The sequence below is a fragment of the Theropithecus gelada genome, chromosome 20 (assembly GCF_003255815.1).
Source record: "Theropithecus gelada isolate Dixy chromosome 20, Tgel_1.0, whole genome shotgun sequence".
NCBI lineage: Eukaryota > Metazoa > Chordata > Mammalia > Primates > Cercopithecidae > Theropithecus > Theropithecus gelada.
In genome coordinates this window covers 50,776,209-50,795,376 of record NC_037688.1, presented here as the reverse complement: position 1 = coordinate 50,795,376, position 19,168 = coordinate 50,776,209, and the positions used below count along the sequence as shown (strand labels likewise).

At 61.2% G+C, this 19,168-nt stretch overlaps 2 protein-coding genes across 5 annotated transcripts; both read left to right on the top strand.

Moving 5' to 3' along the window:
• Positions 1 to 1,864: 1,864 nt before the first annotated feature.
• On the top strand, positions 1,865 to 15,232 carry E4F1 (E4F transcription factor 1). 3 transcript variants are annotated; one of them, XM_025370588.1, is made up of 14 exons: positions 1,865 to 2,147; positions 7,942 to 8,093; positions 9,128 to 9,233; positions 11,682 to 11,875; positions 11,967 to 12,087; positions 12,267 to 12,419; positions 12,522 to 12,694; positions 12,937 to 13,146; positions 13,382 to 13,490; positions 13,668 to 13,885; positions 14,079 to 14,277; positions 14,355 to 14,445; positions 14,577 to 14,639; positions 14,712 to 15,232. In XM_025370588.1, exons 1-14 carry the CDS (start codon positions 1,991 to 1,993, stop codon positions 14,728 to 14,730), a joined length of 1,965 nt encoding a protein of 654 aa, XP_025226373.1. In that variant the 5' UTR covers positions 1,865 to 1,990; the 3' UTR covers positions 14,731 to 15,232. The 3 variants fall into 3 exon arrangements, with proteins under 3 accessions (XP_025226373.1, XP_025226372.1, XP_025226374.1); XM_025370587.1 differs by having other exon boundaries at positions 14,355 to 14,497; XM_025370589.1 differs by lacking the exons at positions 13,382 to 13,490; positions 13,668 to 13,885 and having other exon boundaries at positions 12,937 to 12,999; positions 14,136 to 14,277; positions 14,355 to 14,497.
• On the top strand, positions 15,193 to 18,248 carry DNASE1L2 (deoxyribonuclease 1 like 2). Of its 2 annotated transcripts, XM_025370591.1 has the most exons (7): positions 15,193 to 16,439; positions 16,521 to 16,609; positions 16,701 to 16,784; positions 16,859 to 16,959; positions 17,044 to 17,153; positions 17,271 to 17,522; positions 17,899 to 18,248. In XM_025370591.1, exons 1-7 carry the CDS (start codon positions 16,296 to 16,298, stop codon positions 17,953 to 17,955), a joined length of 837 nt encoding a protein of 278 aa, XP_025226376.1. In that variant the 5' UTR covers positions 15,193 to 16,295; the 3' UTR covers positions 17,956 to 18,248. The 2 variants fall into 2 exon arrangements, with proteins under 2 accessions (XP_025226376.1, XP_025226375.1); XM_025370590.1 differs by having other exon boundaries at positions 16,859 to 17,153.
• The last annotated feature ends 920 nt before the right edge of the window (positions 18,249 to 19,168 follow it).

Below are 19,168 nucleotides of genomic sequence, written 5' to 3'. Positions count from 1 at the left end.
GCTAAAAAGGTTCTGGATCCACATAGCTGTGATGGTTGCACAACACTGTGATTGTCGCTAATAGTACATTTTATGTGTATTTACCACAATTTTTTTTTTTTTTTGAGACGGAATCTTGTTCTGTTGCCCAGGCCGGAGTACAGTGGCAAGATCTCAGCTCACTGAAACCTCTGCCTCCTGGGTTCAAAGAATTCTCCTGCTTCAGCCTCCTGAGTAGCTGGGATTACACGCGTGTGTCACCACACCCAGATAATTTTTGTATTTTTAGTAGAGACGTAATTTTGCCATGTTGGCCTGGCTGGTCTTGAACTCCTGACCTCAGGTGATCCACCTCAGCCTCCCAAAGTGCTGGGATCACAGGAGTGAGCCACTGTGTCTGACCCACAAGTTTAAAAAAGTATGTAAGGGGGCTGAGGCGGGCGGGTTGCCTGAGCTCAGAAGTTCTAGACCTGCCTAGGCAACATGGCAAAAACCCATCTCTACAAAATACACAAAAATTAGCTAGTGGCGGGCACCTGTAGTCCCACCTACTTGGGTGACTGAGGTGGAGTGCAGAGATCACGGCACTGCACTCCAGCCTGGGTGACAGAGCAAGGTGCTGTCTCAAAAAAAACAAAATCTGGCCAGGCTTGGTGGCTCACGCCTGTAATCCCAGCACTTTGGGAGGCCAAGATGGACGGATCATCTGAGGTCAGGAGTTCAAGACCAGCCTGGCCAACATGGTGAAACTCTGTCTCTCCTAAAAATACAAAAAATTATCTGGGTGTGGTGGCAGGTGCCTGTAGTTCCAGCTACTCAGGAGGCTGAGGCAGGAGACTCGGTTGAACCCGGGAGGCGGAGGTTGCAGTGAGCCAAGATCGCACCACCACACTCTAGCCTGCCTGACAGAGCAAGACTCCATCTCAAAAAACAAAAACAGGCTGGGCGCAGTGGCTCACGCTTATAATCTCAGCATTTTGGGAGGCCGAGGCGGGAGGATCATGAGGTCAACAGCTCCAGACCATCCAGGTCAACATGGCGAAACCCTGTCTCTACTAAAAATACAAAGATTAGCTGGGTGTAGTGGTGTGCGCCTGTAGTCCCAGCTACTCGGGAGGCTGAGGCAGGAGAATCACTTAAACCCGGGAGGCAGAGGTTGCAGTGAGATCGAGCCACTGCACTCCAGCCTGGCGACAGAGTGAGACTCTGTCTCAAAAACAAACACCCCAAACAAACAAACAAAAACCAAAACCAACTCTCATCCCCAAAACCAAAAATTCAGTGTGGCCGGAAGTCGCGGCTCATGCCTGTCATACTAGCACTTTGGGAGGCCGAAATGGGAAAATGGTTTGAGGCTGGGAGTTTGAGACCAGCCTAGTGAACACAGCGAGACCCCGTCTGTATTTAAAATATATAATACAAATAAATTTTAAACAATTTAAAAAGTATATAAAAGAATAAAACAGCTTCGCAAAGCTACCCACGAGCCATCCCCGACCGGTGTTCTTCTCCCGTGACCCGGGTAATCATCCTGGGAGTCTCTAACACTGGAGGCCGTCAGTGGGCAGCGAGCACCATACCCCTGGCTGGAGCTGTGGCGGTTTCCCAGCAGCAGCCGCGGGCGGGGCGACCTGTCCTTAGGTCCGGAAGCTCTGGGGCGCGGCTGCCTCGCACCCGTCAGTCCGCTCGCCCCTCGCGTTCTCTGGCTCTCAAATCCCAATGCAGCCTCGAACACAGATTCTTCTGCCGCCCCGCCGCCTGCCTGTCAATCTGCTCCACCGTAACCACGCCCTCCTCACAGTCCCGCCCCATCTTCGCTCTCAGCGGGCCCGGCCCCGCCTCTGTCCTTTAGGGCCACACCGCTATCCAGGCCCCGCTCCCCGCATGTCCGTCAATCCGCTCCGGTTCCGCCCCGCCCTCCTCTCTCCGTTCCCTCACGCCGGCCTCGGCGCGGCCCGTTGTTATGACGACATGGTCGTAAATCCGCCATCTTCCTGCGGCGCGTTGCGACATGGAGGGCGCGATGGCAGTGCGGGTGACGGCCGCTCATACGGCAGAAGCCCCGGCCGAAGCCGGGCGAGAAGCGGGCGAGGGTGCGGTTGCGGCGGTGGCGGCGGCCTTGGCCCCCAGCGGCTTCCTCGGCCTCCCGGCGCCCTTCAGCGAGGAAGGTAACCGGGTCGACCCGGAGGGTGCGGCCGGGGTGGGGGCCTGGATGGCCCGAGCTGCGGGCACGACCGACCCTCCCAGACCCAGACATCTCGCCGATCTCGCGGGGCCCTCACAGCCCTCCACGAGACCCCCAGGTTTGCTGCGACCCTCACGGGCCTCTCCTGCGGGGCGCCCGTCACCCCCCTCGCTCCGGTGTGCGCCCACAAGTGCTCGCGGGTTGCTGAGCCCCCGGGCGCCCTGTGTAGACATTCGCAGACGCGGCCACCGCCGACCCTGCCCCTCGGGCCGGCCTCCCGGCCCCTCTCTGCCTCCGTTGCCTGAGTCTGGCCTTCGCCTCCTCTGGGCCCCTTCCCCCTTCACCTGATGGGCCTCTAGGGCCCTGTTGGTGGTTCCAAGAGAGCGGGGCCTCGGTTTCTCCAGGATCTGGGCTCTGGGCCTGTCCGTAGGGAGGCAGCAGAGCCTAGTGCAAGAGGACTGGTGCACTGCAGCCAGCCTGTGGCACCGTCCCGTCCCACACTTGCCACTTTCTAGCTCTTTGATCCTGGGCAGGTGACTGCACCTCTGGGAACCTCTATTTCCACTACAGAATGGGGCGGCGGCTTCTGCCAGTAATGTGACAAGCCCTTATCCTGCGTTAGGATTTTTCATTCTCAAACCAATCCTGACAGGTGGACGTTATTGTTATTTTCTTTTTGGGGATGAGGAAAATGGAAGGTTGGAGATGTGAAAGTGACCGGGTGGGCCGGGCGCGGTGGCTCACGCCCGTAATCCCAGCACTTTGGGAGGCCGAGACGGGCGGATCACGAGGTCAGGAGATGGAGACCATCCTGGCTAAGACGGTGAAACCCGTCTCTACTAAAAATACAGAAAAAACAAAATTAGCCGCGTGTGGTGGCGGGCGCCTGTAGTCAGGAGGCTGAGGCGGGAGAATGGCATGAACCCGGGAGCTGGAGCTTGCAGTGAGCTGAGACCCGGCCACTGCACTCTAGCCCGGCCGACAAAGTGAGACTCCGTCTCAAAAAAAAAAAAAAGAAAGTGACCGGGGTCACCCAGGTAGTAAGTAGCAAGGGTTGGATTGGATCTCCGCACTGTGAAGGCCTTTAACTTCCGGGCTCTGCTGCCTCACGAAAGCATCATGAAAATTAAAATAGAGATTGTGACCTGGCGCGGTGGCTCACACCTGTAATCCCAGCACTTTGGGAGGCCAAGATGGGTGGATCACCTGAGGTCAGGAGTTCGAGACCAGCTTGGCCAACATGATGAAACCCCATCTCTACTAAAAATACAAAAATTAGCCAGGCGTGGTGGCGCGCGTTTGTAATCCCAGCTACTTGGGAGGCTGAGGTAGGAGAACTGCTTGAGCCCAGGAGACGGAGGTTGCAAGTCGAGATCGCGCCACTGCTCTCTAGCCTGGGTGACAGAGCAAGACTCTGTCTCAAAAAAAGAAAAAAGACTGTGTGTCATGTACTGAGAGCAGTGCTGGGGATGCACTAAGGGCCCATTCCTGGGGGCACTGAGAGCTTTTGGAGGTGAAGCTTGGGTCTGTACCCTCTGAGCTTGTCCCATGAGGCTGCAGATGGCTGGGCACTGTGGCTCATACCTGTAACCCCAACACTTTGGGAGGCTGAGGTGGGAGGATCACTTGAGCCCGAGGAGTTCCAGACCAGCCTGGGCAACATAGTAAGACCTCGTTTCTATTTTCTTTTTTGTTTTTGAGACAGCGTTTCTCTCTTGTTGCCCAGGGTGGAGTGCAGTGCTGCGATCTCGGCTCACCGCAACCTCCGCCTCCTGGGTTCAAGCTATTCTCCTGCCTCAGCCTCCCGAGTAGCTGGGATTACAGGCACATGCCATCACATCTGGCTAATTTTGCATTTTTAGTAGAGATGGGGTTTCTCCATGGTGGCCAGGCTGGTCTCGAACTCCCGACCTCAGGTGATCTGCCTGCCTCAGCCTCCCAAAGTGCTGGGATTACAGGCGTGAACCACCACGCCCGGCTCTTGATCTGTTTAGAAAAAAAAAAGGTTGGGCACCATGGCTCATGCCTGTAATCCCAGCACTTTGGGAGGCTGAGGTGGGCGGATCCCGAGGTCAGGAGATCGAGACCATCCTGGCTAACACGGTGAAACCCCGTCTCTACTAAAAATACAAAAAATTAGCTGCCGTGGTGGCGGGCGCCTGTAGTTCCAGCTACTGGGGAGGCTGAGGCAGGAGAATGGCGTGAACCCAGGAGGTGGAGCTTGCAGTGAGCCGAGCTCGCGTCACTGCACTCCAGCCTGGGCAACAGAGTGAGATTCTGCCTCAAAAAAAAAAAAAAAAAAAAAAAAGAATGCAGATTGGGTCAGACAGGAAGGGAGGTGGTTAATGATTAGGTTGAGGGTGGTCTTGTCTTTGTCCCCATAGGATTCATAGTCTCTGCCTTTTTTCCTTGCCCCTTCTCGTTCAGCTTGGAGAAGGGCAGTGCCGTCACGGCGAGGGGTCCCTTTAGAGGTTGCTGGGCCTTGCTGGGCCTGCTTGCAGCCTTGTTTAGTGTGAAATGGGCTGGGTGTGTCCCCTTCTAGGGTAGGGGGTTCTTCAGTGGCAATGCCCTGGAGCCAAGTGAGACACGGGAGTGGGGTGGGAAGGGGAAGTGGGTGGTGCACACCTCAAAGCTTGGTTTGTAACTGGGAGCCATCAGGAGGGGACAACTCTCTGTTGAGTGGCCCTCTGCAGGGGAGTCATGGCTGTGGTTTGGCCCTTTCTCTGCCCTCGAATTCAACAGTAAACATTTGCCCAGCTCCTTCGGGCATCACGCCTGGGTTTGATCTTGACGAGGGACTGAACGTGAATGGTCAGAGCTGGCAAGCTATTATGGAAGCAGAAGGAACAGCTCCTATCCCTTTGTGTAAACAGGCACTGTCCCTGACACTCAGCCGTTGGGTGACCTTGAACTTCAGGTCATTTTCCTAGGATGGGAATAGTTCTCTCCATTTCCGCAGGGTGCTGGCAAGATTTGGTGACGTCCCCAGTGAGGTTCTTGGCACACAGTAAGGGGGTGGTGTCTTCTGCAGGACTGGGGTCCGGCACAGCGATGGTGACGGGCTCAACCTTGGGAACAAGTCAAGTTCCAAACAGTGAGCAGAGTGGTCCCTGCGTTTGCCTCTCAGGCAGAGCCAGTGGGCATCAGCCCATTTCGCAGATGAGGAGATGGCCACTCACATGCCCCAGGGTGCGCTTAGACTCCCACAGCTTTTGTTAGTTTGTTTTGTTTTTGTTTTTTTTAAGACAGGGTCTTACCCTGTTGCCCTGGCTGAAGTGCAGTGGTGCAGTCATGGCTTACTGCAGCCTCAACCCCTGGGCTCAAGCATTCCTCCTGAGTAGCTGGGACTACAGGTGCATATGCCACCACACTTCCACACTTGGCTAACTGTTTGTATTTTGGTTTTGTTTTTTGAGACAGAGTCTCGCGGTGTCACCCCGGCTGGAGTGCAATGGGGCGGTCTTGGCTCACTGCAACCTTCGCCTGCTGGGTTGAGGTGATTCTCCTGCCTCAGCCTCCCAAGTAGCTGGGATTACAGGCATGTGCCACCAAGCCTGGCTAATTTTTTTTTTTTTGAAACAGAGTCTCACTGTATTGCCCAGACTGGAGTGCAGTGCCGTGATCTCAGCTCACTGCAAACTCCGCCTCCTGGGTTCACGCCATTCTCCTCCTGCCTCAGCCTCCCCAGTAGCTGGGACTACAGGCGCCCACCAGCACACCTGGCTAATTTTTTTTTTTTTTTTTTTTTTTTTTTTTTTTTGAGACGGAGTCTGGCTCTGTCACCCAGGCTGGAGTGCAGTGGCCAGATCTCAGCTCACTGCAAGCTCCGCCTCCTGGGTTCACGCCATTCTCCTGCCTCAGCCTCCCGAGTAGCTGGGACTACAGGCGCCCGCCACTTCGCCCGGCTAGTTTTTTGTATTTTTTAGTAGAGACGGGGTTTCACCGGGTTAGCCAGGATGGTCTCGATCTCCTGACCTTGTGATCCGCCCGTCTCGGCCTCCCAAAGTGCTGGGATTACAGGCTTGAGCCACCGCGCCCGGCTAATTTTTTTATATATATATATTTTTTTTTTTTTTTTTTTTTTTTGAGATGGAGTCTCGCTCTGTCGCCCAGGCTGGAGTGCAGTGGCGCGATCTCGGCTCACTGCAAGCTCCGCCTCCCGGGTTCACGCCATTCTCCTGCCTCAGCCTCCCGAGTAGCTGGGACTACAGGCGCCCACAACCGCGCCCGGCTAATTTTTTTTGTATTTTTAGTAGAGACGAGGTTTCACCGTGGTCTCGATCTCCTGACCTTGTGATCCGCCCGCCTCGGCCTCCCAAAGTGCTGGGATTACAGGCGTGAGCCACCGCGCCCGGCCGAACTCTCCTAATTTTAAAGGTTGCCAGCGCAAGCCCGTTTCCTCTGCTCACTCAAGGCTCCCCTCCCCGCCTGGCCTCCCACTTTCTCCGGCGCGCCTGCCTCCTTCTCTTCCTGGGGGCCCCATCCACACTCCTCCTCCTGCAGGATGCCCTACTTGCACCCAGCTCCTCCTGCTGCCTGTGCCCTGGGGATACCTGAGCAGCAGCTGGCAGGAGGGACTCCACTGGACTGGAAGTCCACTGCCCAGGACCCTGGGGCCAGTGCACAGCAGCTGCTGAGGCCCCCAGCTCAGACCCTGGGCCAGCGATCCTGAAGGAGGCCTTGTAGGGGGTGGACACCTGGAGTCCCCAGGGCTGCAGCTGCAGAAGCCAAATACCTCTGCCCAGGCCCAGTGCACACACACTGGGGGTTGGTCTGGAAGAGCTGGGGGGCCGGAGGANTTTTTTGTATTTTTTAGTAGAGACGGGGTTTCACCGTGTTAGCCAGGATGGTCTCGATCTCCTGACCTCGTGATCCGCCCGTCTCGGCCTCCCAAAGTGCTGGGATTACAGGCTTGAGCCACCGCGCCCGGCCCCGGCCATTTTTTTTATATTTTTAATAGAGATGGGGTTTCACTGTGTTAGCCAGGATGGTCTCGATCTCCTGACCTCATGATCCTCCCGCCTCAGCCTCCCAAAGTGCTGGGATTACTGGGGATTACTGACGTGAGCCTAATTTTGTGTTTTTAGTAGAGATGAGGTTTCACCATGTTGGTCAGGCTGGTCTCGAACTCCTGACCTCAGGTGATCCACCTGCCTCGGCCTCCCAAAGTGTTGGGATTATAGGTGTGAACCACCACGCCTGGCCTAAATGTTTTAACAATGCTTTAAAAACATTTTCCTTTTTTTTTTTTTTTTTTTGTAGAGATGGGTCTTCCTATGTTGACCAGGCTGGTCTTGAACTCCTGGGCTCAAGCTGTCCTCCCACCTCGGCCCCTTAAGGTGCTAAGATTACAAGTGGGAGCCACCATGCCCGGCCCCAACAGTCTTAAATCCTGGTCCTTTACTGTCCCCAGCCGAGCATGGAGGAATCCCTCTGCCTCTAGCCCCTCTCTGGGCCTGTCACCACTGAGGTGAGGGTTTTGGGCATGGCAGCCTTAGCAGATCCCTGCAGCCTAAGCATGCTGTCAGGGCCACCCTCTGCTGGGTGCTGACCTCCTGAGGGTGGGTCTGGCCCCTGCAGACCTGCAGAGGGTGAGAGCTGTACCCTGGGGTGACCTTGTTTTGGGCCTGAGTGTGTTCTCAGTAGCCTAGGGAAGTAGCTTTGCTTCTGACGGCCTCCTGGGCGAATCTGTTCTAGGGCTGGAGGAAAAGCCAGACGGGGCCCTGGCTGCCCAGCCTCCACCTTCCCAGGCCCTGCTGACAGCAGGCTTGTTGCAGATGAGGACGATGTGCACAGATGCGGCCGCTGCCAGGCGGAGTTCACCGCCTTGGAGGATTTTGTTCAGCACAAGATTCAGAAGGCCTGCCAGCGGGCCCCTCAGGAGGCCCTGCCTGCCACTCCTGCCACCACAGCGTTGCTGGGCCAGGAGGTGAGCCGCCACCCACCCTCCCATCCCCTCCCGGGTTCACCTGACAGGCGGGGGGGTGGCCGCACTCCAGGATGGACCTGTGCAGCCGGTTCCGGGGCCCACGTGGGCGGGCAGAGGGCAGGCATCTGGCTGCGGTGTGGGAGGGTCTGGGTGTGTGAGCCTGTGGTGCTCTGGGGTGTCCTGGAGGGCCTGCGGTGGCACAGCCTTCTTGGCAGCCTCTGGCTGAAGCTCGTGCTGTTAGGGGCTGGGATCTCTTCTTTCTTGGAGCCCGAGGGTCTCCTTTGGCTCTGGGTGCCATGGCAGCTTCTGTCTCTGGCTTATCTTCTGTCCTGTGCACACAGTCCCTAGGGACTTCACAAGTGCAGTGTGGCCCTGGGGGTCCCACCATCTCATCATCAAACGGCCACCTTTGCTGAGCCCCATGCCCGGCTTGGGCTGAGCGCACAGGCCTGTGAACCCGCACACGCCGCGGTGGGCACTTGTCTGCATTGCACAGTCAGGAGAGCAGGCTCAGAGAGTGGTCAGTGGTCTCTGACCACCAGCGGGGCATGGCCCAGACGACGCTGGACCCTGTTCACCCCACTCGAGCCTGTGCTCTTTACCTGCCCCTCCCAGAAGTGCCCCCTCCTCCAAGAAGGCCTCTGGTTCACACCTCCAGGGCCCTCTCCTCAGACCGCTCTGCTGGAAATGATGGGCTGGGACTGCACTGTTGTTCCTGCAGGCTGGCTCAGCTTCCTGCCAGAGTTGCTGGTCCCTCCCTGCAGGTGCCCTGTGCTCCAGGTCCAGCCCATGTGGCCAGAGGCGTGAGAGTGACGGCGCTGACCCTGGCCATGGGTGAAGGGGCTGGTCTGGGACCTGTGGTCCTGTTGGGGAAGAGGAGAGCCCCCACCCCAGCCGTCCCAAGGACATGGACCCAGGCCTGAGCATCACAGGCCACACCTTCACAGCTTTACACTGGCAGAGCCCAGGCCTCTCTGAGAACTAACTCTAGCGCATACAGACGAGTCCCCTCTGTTTTCTGCCCCCTTTGGCAGGTGGTGCCGGCAGCCCCAGGCCCAGAGGAGCCCATCACTGTGGCCCACATTGTAGTGGAGGCAGCCTCCCTGGCAGCAGACATCAGCCACGCACCTGACCTTGTTGGTAAGCCGACTGCCATGGATCACTGGCCTGACAGACCTTCGTGGTCGGGGCCAGAGGATGGGGCCTCTGCTGCCGGTGTGCTCATCTCTCCTGAGACCAGGGCCTGGCTGGGAGGGGCCACGGCCTCGTGGGAGCTTTCCGAGGGCACAGCCTGCAGGAGGAGGGAGCGTTGGGCACTGGGCCTTCCTCAGGTGTCCGTAGTGTCTGGGGGGCACACCCAGGCACCAGGGGGTCTTCGGGCTGTGCTCTCCCCCAGCTTTCCCGGGTGGTCTCTGCCCTGTCCCTCCCAGAATTTTCCCCACTTCCTGCCACCCCCTGGTTCCTGCTCCCTGCCCGTAGGCAGCAGCATCCACCAGGCACCCACCAGGATGGCCCGCTCGCCCAGCTGCGGCTCTGGAGGGCGGGTGCAGGGTGGACGGGCTCTGCCGCCTCTCCAGCTGAGCTCGGACTTGCTGCTGTGATGGCCTGCCCTCCCCGGTGCTCACTCTGGTGTGGGGGTGGTGACTGCTGCTCTGGTCCTCATGGGGCTTTTATGAGCGTGCAATGCCAGCCCTCTTTGATGGCTACTTTTTAAGTGAAGGCGTCTCCCTGATGTGCTGTGGGAGGGGCTGTTGTGAGGTCTGGATGGGCAAGCTCTCACTCATCGGGGACAGATGTGTGTGCAGGGGGGACATTCAGAGGCAGCCAGGGCCTGGGCAGGTTGAGGGAGCCAGGGGCTGCTGGGGTTGGGGGTGCGGCAGGGGCGACTGGCTGGGTGTGCACACGTGAGGGAAGGAGCTGTCTGGGCCTAATGCTGTGGGAGGTTGGGGTGGAGCATGGCTGCTGCCTGGGGAGCCTGCTGGACCGGGGCCGAGGCAGGCAGGGAGTGGGCAGCTGGACAGGAAGTAGGTTTGGGCACCAGGCGGAACCTGGCCTTTGGCAGCCCTTGGTACCTGCTGCGGCAGGAAGAGGGGGTGGGGGAGCCGTGGCAGAGGCCAGCCCCAGGCATGGGAAGGGCACTAGTGAGCAGGCCGCTCTCCAGGAGGCAGCCGGGGCACCTGTCTCACCTCCGTGCTGCCTTTCCCTGGCATTCCTGCGACCAAGACACTCATCAGTGCCACTCAGAGCTCGGAATGTTCATGTGGGAGGTGGGGCGGGCTCTGGCCTTGACCTGGCGTTTGGATGGTGGCGTCATCTGGGAGCATGAACTCCCTAGGTTCTGGCGGGGTCTCTGGGCTGGGTCTCTGGCCACCCAGGCCCCTTTCCACCCACCTAACCTCTAGCAGCCCCCAGCCTTGGGCTCAGCACCCTTCCCTGTGCTTCAGGGACCCCTCTCGGCACCCCTGCCCCTCTGGTACCCCTGGGATTTTCCCCTTTGCGGGCATCCTGGGCACCCTGAGTGTGCCCTTGGCCAGTCAGCAGGCCTGGTGGGCTGAGTCCAGGGCTGCTAGCTCTCCTGTTGGCCTCCAGTGGAGATGGCACAGGGTCCTGCCTGCTGGTGGCCAAGGGCCGGGACAGTGCCGGGTCCGGTCTTTGCGGGTGCAGGAGTGCGGTCAGCTGTATGCGCAGTTGGAGCCCACCTCCAGGCCCTCCTGCCTCTTCCGCGGAAAACGTTTGTGTCTCCTCTGTGGCCTGGCAGCAGCCATGTTCCCCCAGGTCCTCCCCATGAGGGGCCTCTGTCCTTTGGAAGATCACTCCTGGGGCGTCGAGCGTCTAAGCCAGGGCTCGGGCAGGAGAGGCTCTTAATTGTTTCTGAGTCACGGCGCTTTTGTTGTGTTTCAAGAGAACAGCTTGTCAAAACAAGACGCCAGCCGGACTGAGGTGGTTTCTAAGAAGGAGCTTCACAGCTGTTTCCCACGTGTCATCTTTATGAGCAGAAAACGTGAAGTGTGTTTACAGCCTAGCTTTGCACATTGTCAGATTTTTCCCAGCACCCTCCAGAAGTGCAAAAGCCCGGCTTCCTCGCCTCAGGCTGTCCCGGGTGTCTGGAGAGCATTCACTCTCCCAGGCCAAGCCTGCCTGTCCCACTACAGCGGCCTGGCCCATCTCCTCTAATGGAGGAGTGGCCCCGGACGCATAGCCTCCCTATGTTGGTGGGAGCAGTGGCAGGAGCCGTGGCAGCGAACAGGACAGGCGGCTGTCTCTTCACCCAGGGACCTTGTCACCAGGATTCGCATGTCCTGCTGGCTTTGGGGATGGGCCATGTTCCATGGTGGGTCTCCCTGTGGACACATTTGGGGGCCCTAGAGCATCTCTGGGCAGCCTGACAGAGTCCGGAGATGTCTCTCCACTGCTCACTCTGACCTGGAGAGTTGAATGGGGCCTTGGCTGCTGCTCGGGCCTGTGTGTTGAGGGCTCAGTGCAGGTTGGGTCCAGGATGTGGCTTGGAGCAGCAGTTCCCCTCCCCTGGAGCCGGCGGTCTCTGGGTAGGGGCAGGTCTTGGGGCTTAGGCCGAGATGCCTCTCCTAGGTGGTGGGCACATCAAAGAGGTCATCGTGGGTGCTGAGGCGGAGCCGGGGGACAGTGAGATGGCCGAGGCCCCAGGCAGCCCCCACCAGCAGGGACTGGGGCTCGCAGGGGAGGGCGAGCCGGCCCAGGTGAAGCTACTGGTGAACAAGGATGGCCGCTATGTGTGTGCACTGTGCCACAAGACCTTCAAGACGGTGAGCCGGTGTGTGGGGAGCCAGTGTGTGGGCGGCAGGGCCCCTCCTGTTCCCCTAGGAGGGCCCTGAGCTGCTACGCCCTCCCCCACAGGGCAGCATCCTCAAGGCCCACATGGTCACTCACAGCAGCCGCAAGGACCACGAGTGCAAGCTCTGTGGGGCCTCCTTCCGCACCAAGGGCTCACTCATCCGGCACCACCGGCGGCATACGGGTGAGCTGGCTGCACCTTGGGCTGGAGCCCTGTAGCACCCCGATGGCTGGCCCTGGGGTGCCCCAGCCTCGCATTCCCCAGCTTTGGGGGATGAGGCAGGGTCCCCTGCCTGTCTTCACCTTGTCACCTTGTCGCCAGCCTGCTGGGGCTGCCTGGGGCTGACTAGGTTGTCTCTGCAGACGAGCGCCCCTACAAGTGCTCCAAGTGTGGGAAGAGCTTCCGGGAGTCGGGCGCACTGACCCGGCACCTCAAGTCTCTCACCCCCTGCACGGAGAAAATCCGCTTCAGTGTGAGCAAGGATGTGGTTGTCAGCAAAGAGGATGCACCTGCAGGTCAGCATGATGCGGGCAGCTGCCTGGTCCCGGGGACTGGCTGTGGACCCAGCCACCACTGGGGTGTGTGAGGGAGCTTCACTCCCTCACTCTACTTTGAAGGGTCTGGAGCTGGAGCTGCCACCTTGGGGACAGTCACATCATCGGTGACAGGCGAGCCCATAGAGACTTCACCTGTGATTCACCTGGTGACAGATGCCAAGGGCACCGTCATCCACGAAGTCCACGTCCAGATGCAGGAGCTGCCCCTGGGCATGAAAACCCTGGCCCCGGAGGTGTGGGCGACGGGGAGCCCTGGAGGGCCGCTCTGTCTTCTGCCTGCTCGGTGCCAGTCTTTGTTCTGAGCACTGGCTCCAGGGGTCTGGGCCAGGCAGGCGAGGGCTGGAAGAGCAGGGCCGGTGGGAGCACCATGGGGGTCTGAGGGTTTGCACAAGGCTCCTGGCATGGGTCTGCCCCATGGGGTGGGTGCTGGATGCCAGGCTGCCTGGCCAGCCTCCTCTCTCTGCCTCCCCTGCAGCCCCCCGTCTCCCAGGAGCTCCCCTGCTCCAGTGAGGGCAGCCGAGAGAACCTGCTGCACCAGGCCATGCAGAACTCCGGCATCGTCCTTGAGCGCACTGCTGGAGAGGAGGGTGCCCTGGAGCCAGCCCCTGCTGCTGGGTCCAGTCCCCAGCCCCTGGCAGAGGCAGCCCCGCAGCTGCCGGTACTGGAAGTGCAGCCGCTAGAGACAGTAGGTGCCAGCATCACCTGCAGGCTCCTCTCAGGGCTGGATCCCGGGGGCTGTCCCCATGCTGGCCTTTGCACTCCCTGAAGTGGCTTTCTGCAGTGACTTTGTCCATTGATCTGTTTACTGCCTTCCCTGGGGCCACGAGGGAGCCTGCCAGGGTGGGGCCCATGGTTGTGTTCCTGGCACTGCCAGGGCACAGCCTGCCCCAGGTGCTGGAGGCCTTCCTGTGGTTCCCCAGCAGGTGGCCAGCGAGGCCTCAGCGGTGCCCAGGACCCACCCATGTCCTCAGTGCAGTGAGACCTTCCCGACAGCAGCCACCCTGGAGGCCCACAAGAGGGGCCACACCGGTGGGTGATGGGTGGGTGTGTGGCCCACAGCAGTGGATGGGCTATAGGTGACCGGGGTGCCTCTGGGTGTCCAGGGTGGGTCCATAGACAGCAGGGAGCCAGGGGAGCTGTGGGCAGGTGGCAGGTGGCCTGGAGGGCCTGCCGGTGATGGGCCTGGCCTGATGTGTGTGGCTGCAGGGCCGAGGCCGTTCGCCTGTGTGCAGTGTGGCAAGGCCTTCCCCAAGGCCTACCTGCTCAAGAAGCACCAGGAGGTGCACGTGCGTGAGCGCCGCTTCCGCTGTGGCGACTGCGGGAAGCTCTACAAGACCATCGCCCATGTGCGCGGCCACCGGCGCGTCCACTCAGACGAGCGGCCATACCCTTGTCCCGAGTGTGGCAAGCGCTACAAGACTAAGGTAGGCCTCTGGCCCCAGGACCCTGGCACCTGACCCCCCATCCTGCTCCCTGGCCCTGGCCCCGGTGCACCCCCTTCCCTGCCTCCACCGTGCTCAGTTTTGACCCAGCCCCTCCCTTGGGCCAGAAGTGGGAGGGGAGAGCTGTAGTCTGTTGTGGCCCAGGCCAGGCTGGCACTGACAGGTGTCTCCACAGAACGCACAGCAGGTGCACTTCCGGACACATCTGGAGGAGAAGCCGCATGTGTGCCAGTTCTGCAGCCGTGGCTTCCGAGAGAAGGGCTCGCTGGTGCGGCACGTGCGACACCACACAGGCGAGAAGCCATTCAAGTGCTACAAGTGCGGCCGTGGCTTTGCTGAGCACGGCACGCTGAACCGGCACCTGCGCACCAAAGGTCTGGGCCCGTGGAGGCGGGAGGAGGAGGGGAGGGGGCTGGGGCTCGCCAAGCCCTGACTGAGTCCCCACCCGCAGGGGGCTGCCTGCTGGAGGTGGAGGAGTTGCTGGTGTCCGAGGAGAGCCCCGCGGCAGCCACCACCGTCCTCGCGGAGGACCCGCACACGGTGTTGGTGGAGTTCTCGTCCGTGGTAGCCGACACCCAGGAGTATATCATTGAGGTGGGTGTGGGGCCCTGAGGCCAGGATGGGACCCAGGGGCAACCAAAGCTGACCTCTATCCTTCTGCCCATCTGCCCAGGCCACTGCGGATGATGCGGAGACCAGTGAGGCCACGGAGATCATCGAGGGCACCCAGACGGAGGTGAGGGGTGGGGCGGGCGGGGGCAGGGAGGCTCCCTGGCGCAGCCGCTTTCGCTGAGCCGTGGCCCCGCAGGTGGACAGCCACATCATGAAGGTGGTGCAGCAGATTGTGCACCAGGCCAGCGCCGGCCACCAGATCATTGTGCAGAATGTCACCATGGATGAGGAGACAGCGCTGGGCCCAGAGGCGGCTGCTGCCGACACCATCACCATCGCAACCCCCGAGAGCCTGACAGAACAGGTGGCCATGACACTGGCCTCAGCCATCAGCGAGGGCACTGTGCTTGCCACCCGGGCAGGGGCGAGTGGCACTGAACAGGCCACTGTGACCATGGTGTCATCAGAGGACATCGAGATCCTGGAGCATGCAGGCGAGCTGGTCATCTCCTCGCCAGAGGGCCAGCTGGAGGTGCAGACGGTCATCGTCTAGCATGAGGTCTTCGGGGTCCTGGCCGGGCAGGGACAGGGCAGAGGACCTGAGCGCCCTGCCCACGCCTGCCTGGCAGAGAAGAAGGCACAGAATGGAGGCGCCCCAAGATGGGCAGTGTACATAAGAGTTTCTTGTTGCTTTCCAATAAAACATGAGAACCTGCAGCTTGTGATGTTGCGGCAGTGGCAGCCTCCATGGATGGTGCCACCACCTTTGCCCAGGTCCCGGCAGCAGCACCTGCCTCCCAGGCCACCCCTAGACTCACGTGCCTGGCCGCCCTGCCCAGGGGCTCCCACCAGCCCTGGCGGCGCCTTGGTGGCGCGTGGGTGTCATTGGCATGTTGACCAACAGCCTCCTGCCCTGCCCAGCTGGAGCTGTGTCCCCAGCTGCACTGCCTGAGGCCTGTGGGTAGGTGGGAGGACCAGGGACGGGGACAGGGAGATCTGGGAGCCTCGGCCTCCACCACAGGGTGAGCAGGTGGAGCAGCAGGAGATGCTGGGCAAGGAGTGTGGCTGGGCCTTCCTGTGCTGCCTTCCTTTCCCTGAAGGGATTCTGCTCAGGGAGAGAGTCTAGGTGACCTAGTTTCTAGGGGTGGGGACAAGAACAGCCTCACCGGGATGTGGCTGACCGTCTACCTCCATCCTAGGGGGCTGGCAGGGGCTTCTGGGACGGTTTTGAGACAGGCCTGGGGCACCAGAAGGGGCTCAGGCAGGTCTCCCACCCCTTACCTTGGGGGTCTCCACGGGAATGAAAGCCAAGAGTTCAGGCACCCAGCTCGCTCGAGGGGGCGGGACCCAGCGCAGCCCGGCCCCTCCCTGGACCAGGACCTCAAATACCAGCCCCTGTCCTGGTGCCAGAGCTGCTGCTGGAGGGAGTCAGTGCAGTCCTGTGTCGGACACGCCCGCAGCCTGGACCCGGGATCCCCATTTCCCTAGAACCCCTGAGCCTCGGGCCTCCGCACCCACATCCAAGGTGAGTCTCTCCGCTGGCTGTGCTGGGGCTGGATGGGTCGGACCCTCTATTCCGGCTGCAGCTTCCCGCGCAGTGAGAAGGCAGCGGTCCCTGAGAGCCCAGCAGTGCCCTGGGAGCCCGCAGAGCGCAGGGGCGGATTCTGCGTCGCACTGGCCGTCACGGGGCGGCCGCGGAGGAGAGGGGTGGGTCGGTGGGTCTGACAACAGGTCTGCGTAGGCGGCCGCTTCTGTCCCTCCCAGCCCCTCGCTCCGCGCAATGAGCGGGCCCCGGGCCCTGCTGGCCGCGCTCTGGGCGCTGGAAGCCGCCAGGGCCACGGCGCTTCGCATCGGAGCCTTCAACATCCAGAGCTTCGGCGACAGCAAAGTGTCGGACCCGGCTTGCGGCAGCATCATCGCGAAGGTGGGGCCCCGGCCGGGGCGGGGTGGGGCGGCGTTTGGGGGTGCTGACCGCGCTGACCCCGCACCCGCGACTCCTCCCCAGATCCTGGCGGGTTATGACCTCGCGCTGGTGCAGGAGGTGCGAGACCCAGACCTCAGCGCCGTGTCCACGCTCATGGAGCAGATCAACAGGTGTGGTGGGCAGGGCCCCTCGTCTCGACCCCCGACCAGGATCTCGCCCCGGCGTGGCGCCCTGACCCTGAGCGGGCCCCTGTCTCTGCAGGGTGTCCGAGCACGAGTACAGCTTTGTGAGCAGCCAGCCCCTGGGCCGGGACCAGTATAAGGAGATGTACCTGTTCGTGTACAGGTGAGGGGCGGACCGCAGTGAGGGGCGCGCGGGGCCGCAGGTGGGAGGCTCAGCGCGTCCCCCCCATCTCCTAGGAAGGACGCGGTGTCTGTCGTGGACACATACCAGTACCCGGACCCCGAGGACGTCTTCAGCCGCGAGCCCTTCGTGGTCAAGTTCTCGGCCCCCGGCTCAGGTGAGCGGGTCCCGCCCCTCCCCTGCCGCCGGCCCGCCCCTCCCCTTCCGCCGGGACCTGACGCCCGACCCCTTCCCGCAGCAGCGCAGAAGCTGGTGCTGATCCCGCTGCACGCGGCGCCGCATCAAGCCGTGGCGGAGATCGACGCGCTCTACGACGTGTACCTGGACGTGATCGACAAGTGGGGCACCGACGTAAGCCCACCCCTCGGTCCCGGGGTCCCTGCAGGCGCGCCCCGGAGGTCTGGGTCATGAGGGCGGGACCTCGACGGCTCCTGGGGCGGCTCAGACTCGGCTCCGCGGCGCCCGCAGGACATGCTGTTCCTGGGGGACTTCAACGCCGACTGCAGCTATGTGCGGGCGCAGGACTGGGCTGCCATCCGCCTGAGAAGCAGTGAGGTCTTCAAGTGGCTCATCCCTGACAGCGCCGACACCACGGTGGGTAACTCAGATTGCGCCTACGACCGCATCGTGGCCTGCGGCGCCCGCCTGCGCCGAAGCCTGAAGCCCCAGTCGGCCACTGTGCACGACTTCCAGGAGGAATTCGGCCTGGACCAGACTCAGGCGAGTGGGCCGTGGGGCGGCGCTGGTCCTGGGTCCCCATCGCCCGGGCGCACGCAGGCAGCAGGGAGGGGCCAGCACCCAAGGGGGGGCCACCTCAGCTCCCCTCCTTGCACCAGGGATCATTTCCAAGGACCCTGAGAGCCTGGCCCACCCCATGTGGAGCTCCGGGCAGGCAGGGTACCTTGCCTTTCCCTCAAAGGGCCAATGGTGACACCCTCTGCCCTGGCCCCTGCCCCACCGCAGGCAGCAGCAAGGGTGGACACCTAGGCCTCACCGCCCCTTCCTGCAGAGGCAGTCAGTGGCTTGTGGACACCCAGTGGGCCCATCCCGGTGGCTGGGGTCCACTTTTCCCCTGAGGCTCTTTCTCTTTCCCCAGGCTCTCGCCATCAGCGACCACTTTCCGGTGGAGGTGACCCTCAAGTCCCACAGATGATTCGAGGCCTGGCTGGGGCATGCCACCTGCAGACCCTGGCCCTGAGGAATGGCCCCACAGTGGCCCCTTCAGGGTAGCAGCTACCCTTCAGTGAGGCCCCAAGGCAGAGTCGGCTGGGCGTGGACCAGGGGCCATGGACACGTAATGGGCTGCCCTGCAACTCCATTCCCCATCTGTGAGACGGGCTGCATCCAGCGACCTCAGGGGGTGTTGTGAGCCCCATGAGGGGCACAGAGGGCACTGCCTGGCAAATGTCTGCTCAATAAATGAGCCGCTCCCAGCCGGGCCCCACAGCTTGGCTCCCAGGCCTCTGTCCTTCCTAAGGACCTAGCCTCAGCTCCTCAGGGGCAGCCCCGCTTCCCTGAGGAAATGCAGCTCAGGGAGGCAGGCTCTGGGCCATGTCCTGGGCTGCCCATCCCGTGTCCTGGTGGGACTTGGCCACCCCCAGAGCCTGTTTGCTCCAGAAGGCAGCTCAGGGGCCCTCCTTGCTTATCCTCTGTGCAAACTACAAATGCTCTCAGGAGCCTGTACTGTGAGCACAGCTGGGACAGGGATGACGCCGACACATCAGCCTCCTGGGCCCTTGGGGGGTCTCAGAATAGCTCTCCCCAGGCCCACCCCGCAGCCCCCATTCCAGGGCCCTGGGGGGAGCCCCCAGGCACTTGTCTCAGGGGCCCGGTCTCACCCAGCACTGCAAGGGGAGACTGGCCCCAGTCAGTCAGCAGTCCTGGAGCTTTTGGGGAGCCTGAGAGCAGTAGGTGGGCTGGACTCCTCCCTGCCGAGGTAGGTGGCTTGGGACTAAGGTCCCGTGCAAAGAACTGCACAGCTCGCTATGGCTCAGCCCTTCAAGTTTGCTGTCCTGTGCCCTGGGCAAGGCCACCACATTGGGATTGGGAACAGGCAGGCCCATGGGTCCCCTGGGTCACTGACGGGAGCCCGATGAGGTTTCTGGTTTTTGAAACATCACATCTTAGCAAGGTGTGGGAACTTGGTCTGAATTGCATGGGAGGAAAAACCTTTGTTCCAAGGATTTGGATGAGTTTGGTTCTTGCAAAATCCTTCTTAAGGGGCATTTGGAACCCTGGCAGCACAGCTGCCTCCAGAGTCCCACTCCCGCCAGCTCAGGATCCCCCAGTTGCTCTGATTCACCGTCCACTCCCTTCATCCCGATGAGTAAGGGCAGTGGCCAAAAGGCTTTTCTCTGGGGAGTCCT

Excerpts from the sequence above, each read along its gene's own strand:
- DNASE1L2 (XM_025370590.1), top strand. The coding sequence starts at position 16,296 with ATGAGCGGGCCCCGGGCCCTGCTGGCCGCGCTCTGGGCGCTGGAAGCC. Across the intron at positions 16,610-16,700 it reads CTCATGGAGCAGATCAACAG|GGTGTCCGAGCACGAGTACA; the intron begins GTGTGGTGGGCA and ends CTGTCTCTGCAG. Across the intron at positions 16,785-16,858 it reads ATGTACCTGTTCGTGTACAG|GAAGGACGCGGTGTCTGTCG; the intron begins GTGAGGGGCGGA and ends CCCATCTCCTAG.
- E4F1 (XM_025370587.1), top strand. The coding sequence starts at position 1,991 with ATGGAGGGCGCGATGGCAGTGCGGGTGACGGCCGCTCATACGGCAGAA. Across the intron at positions 14,498-14,576 it reads CCCAGGAGTATATCATTGAG|GCCACTGCGGATGATGCGGA; the intron begins GTGGGTGTGGGG and ends CCATCTGCCCAG. Across the intron at positions 14,640-14,711 it reads TCGAGGGCACCCAGACGGAG|GTGGACAGCCACATCATGAA; the intron begins GTGAGGGGTGGG and ends GTGGCCCCGCAG.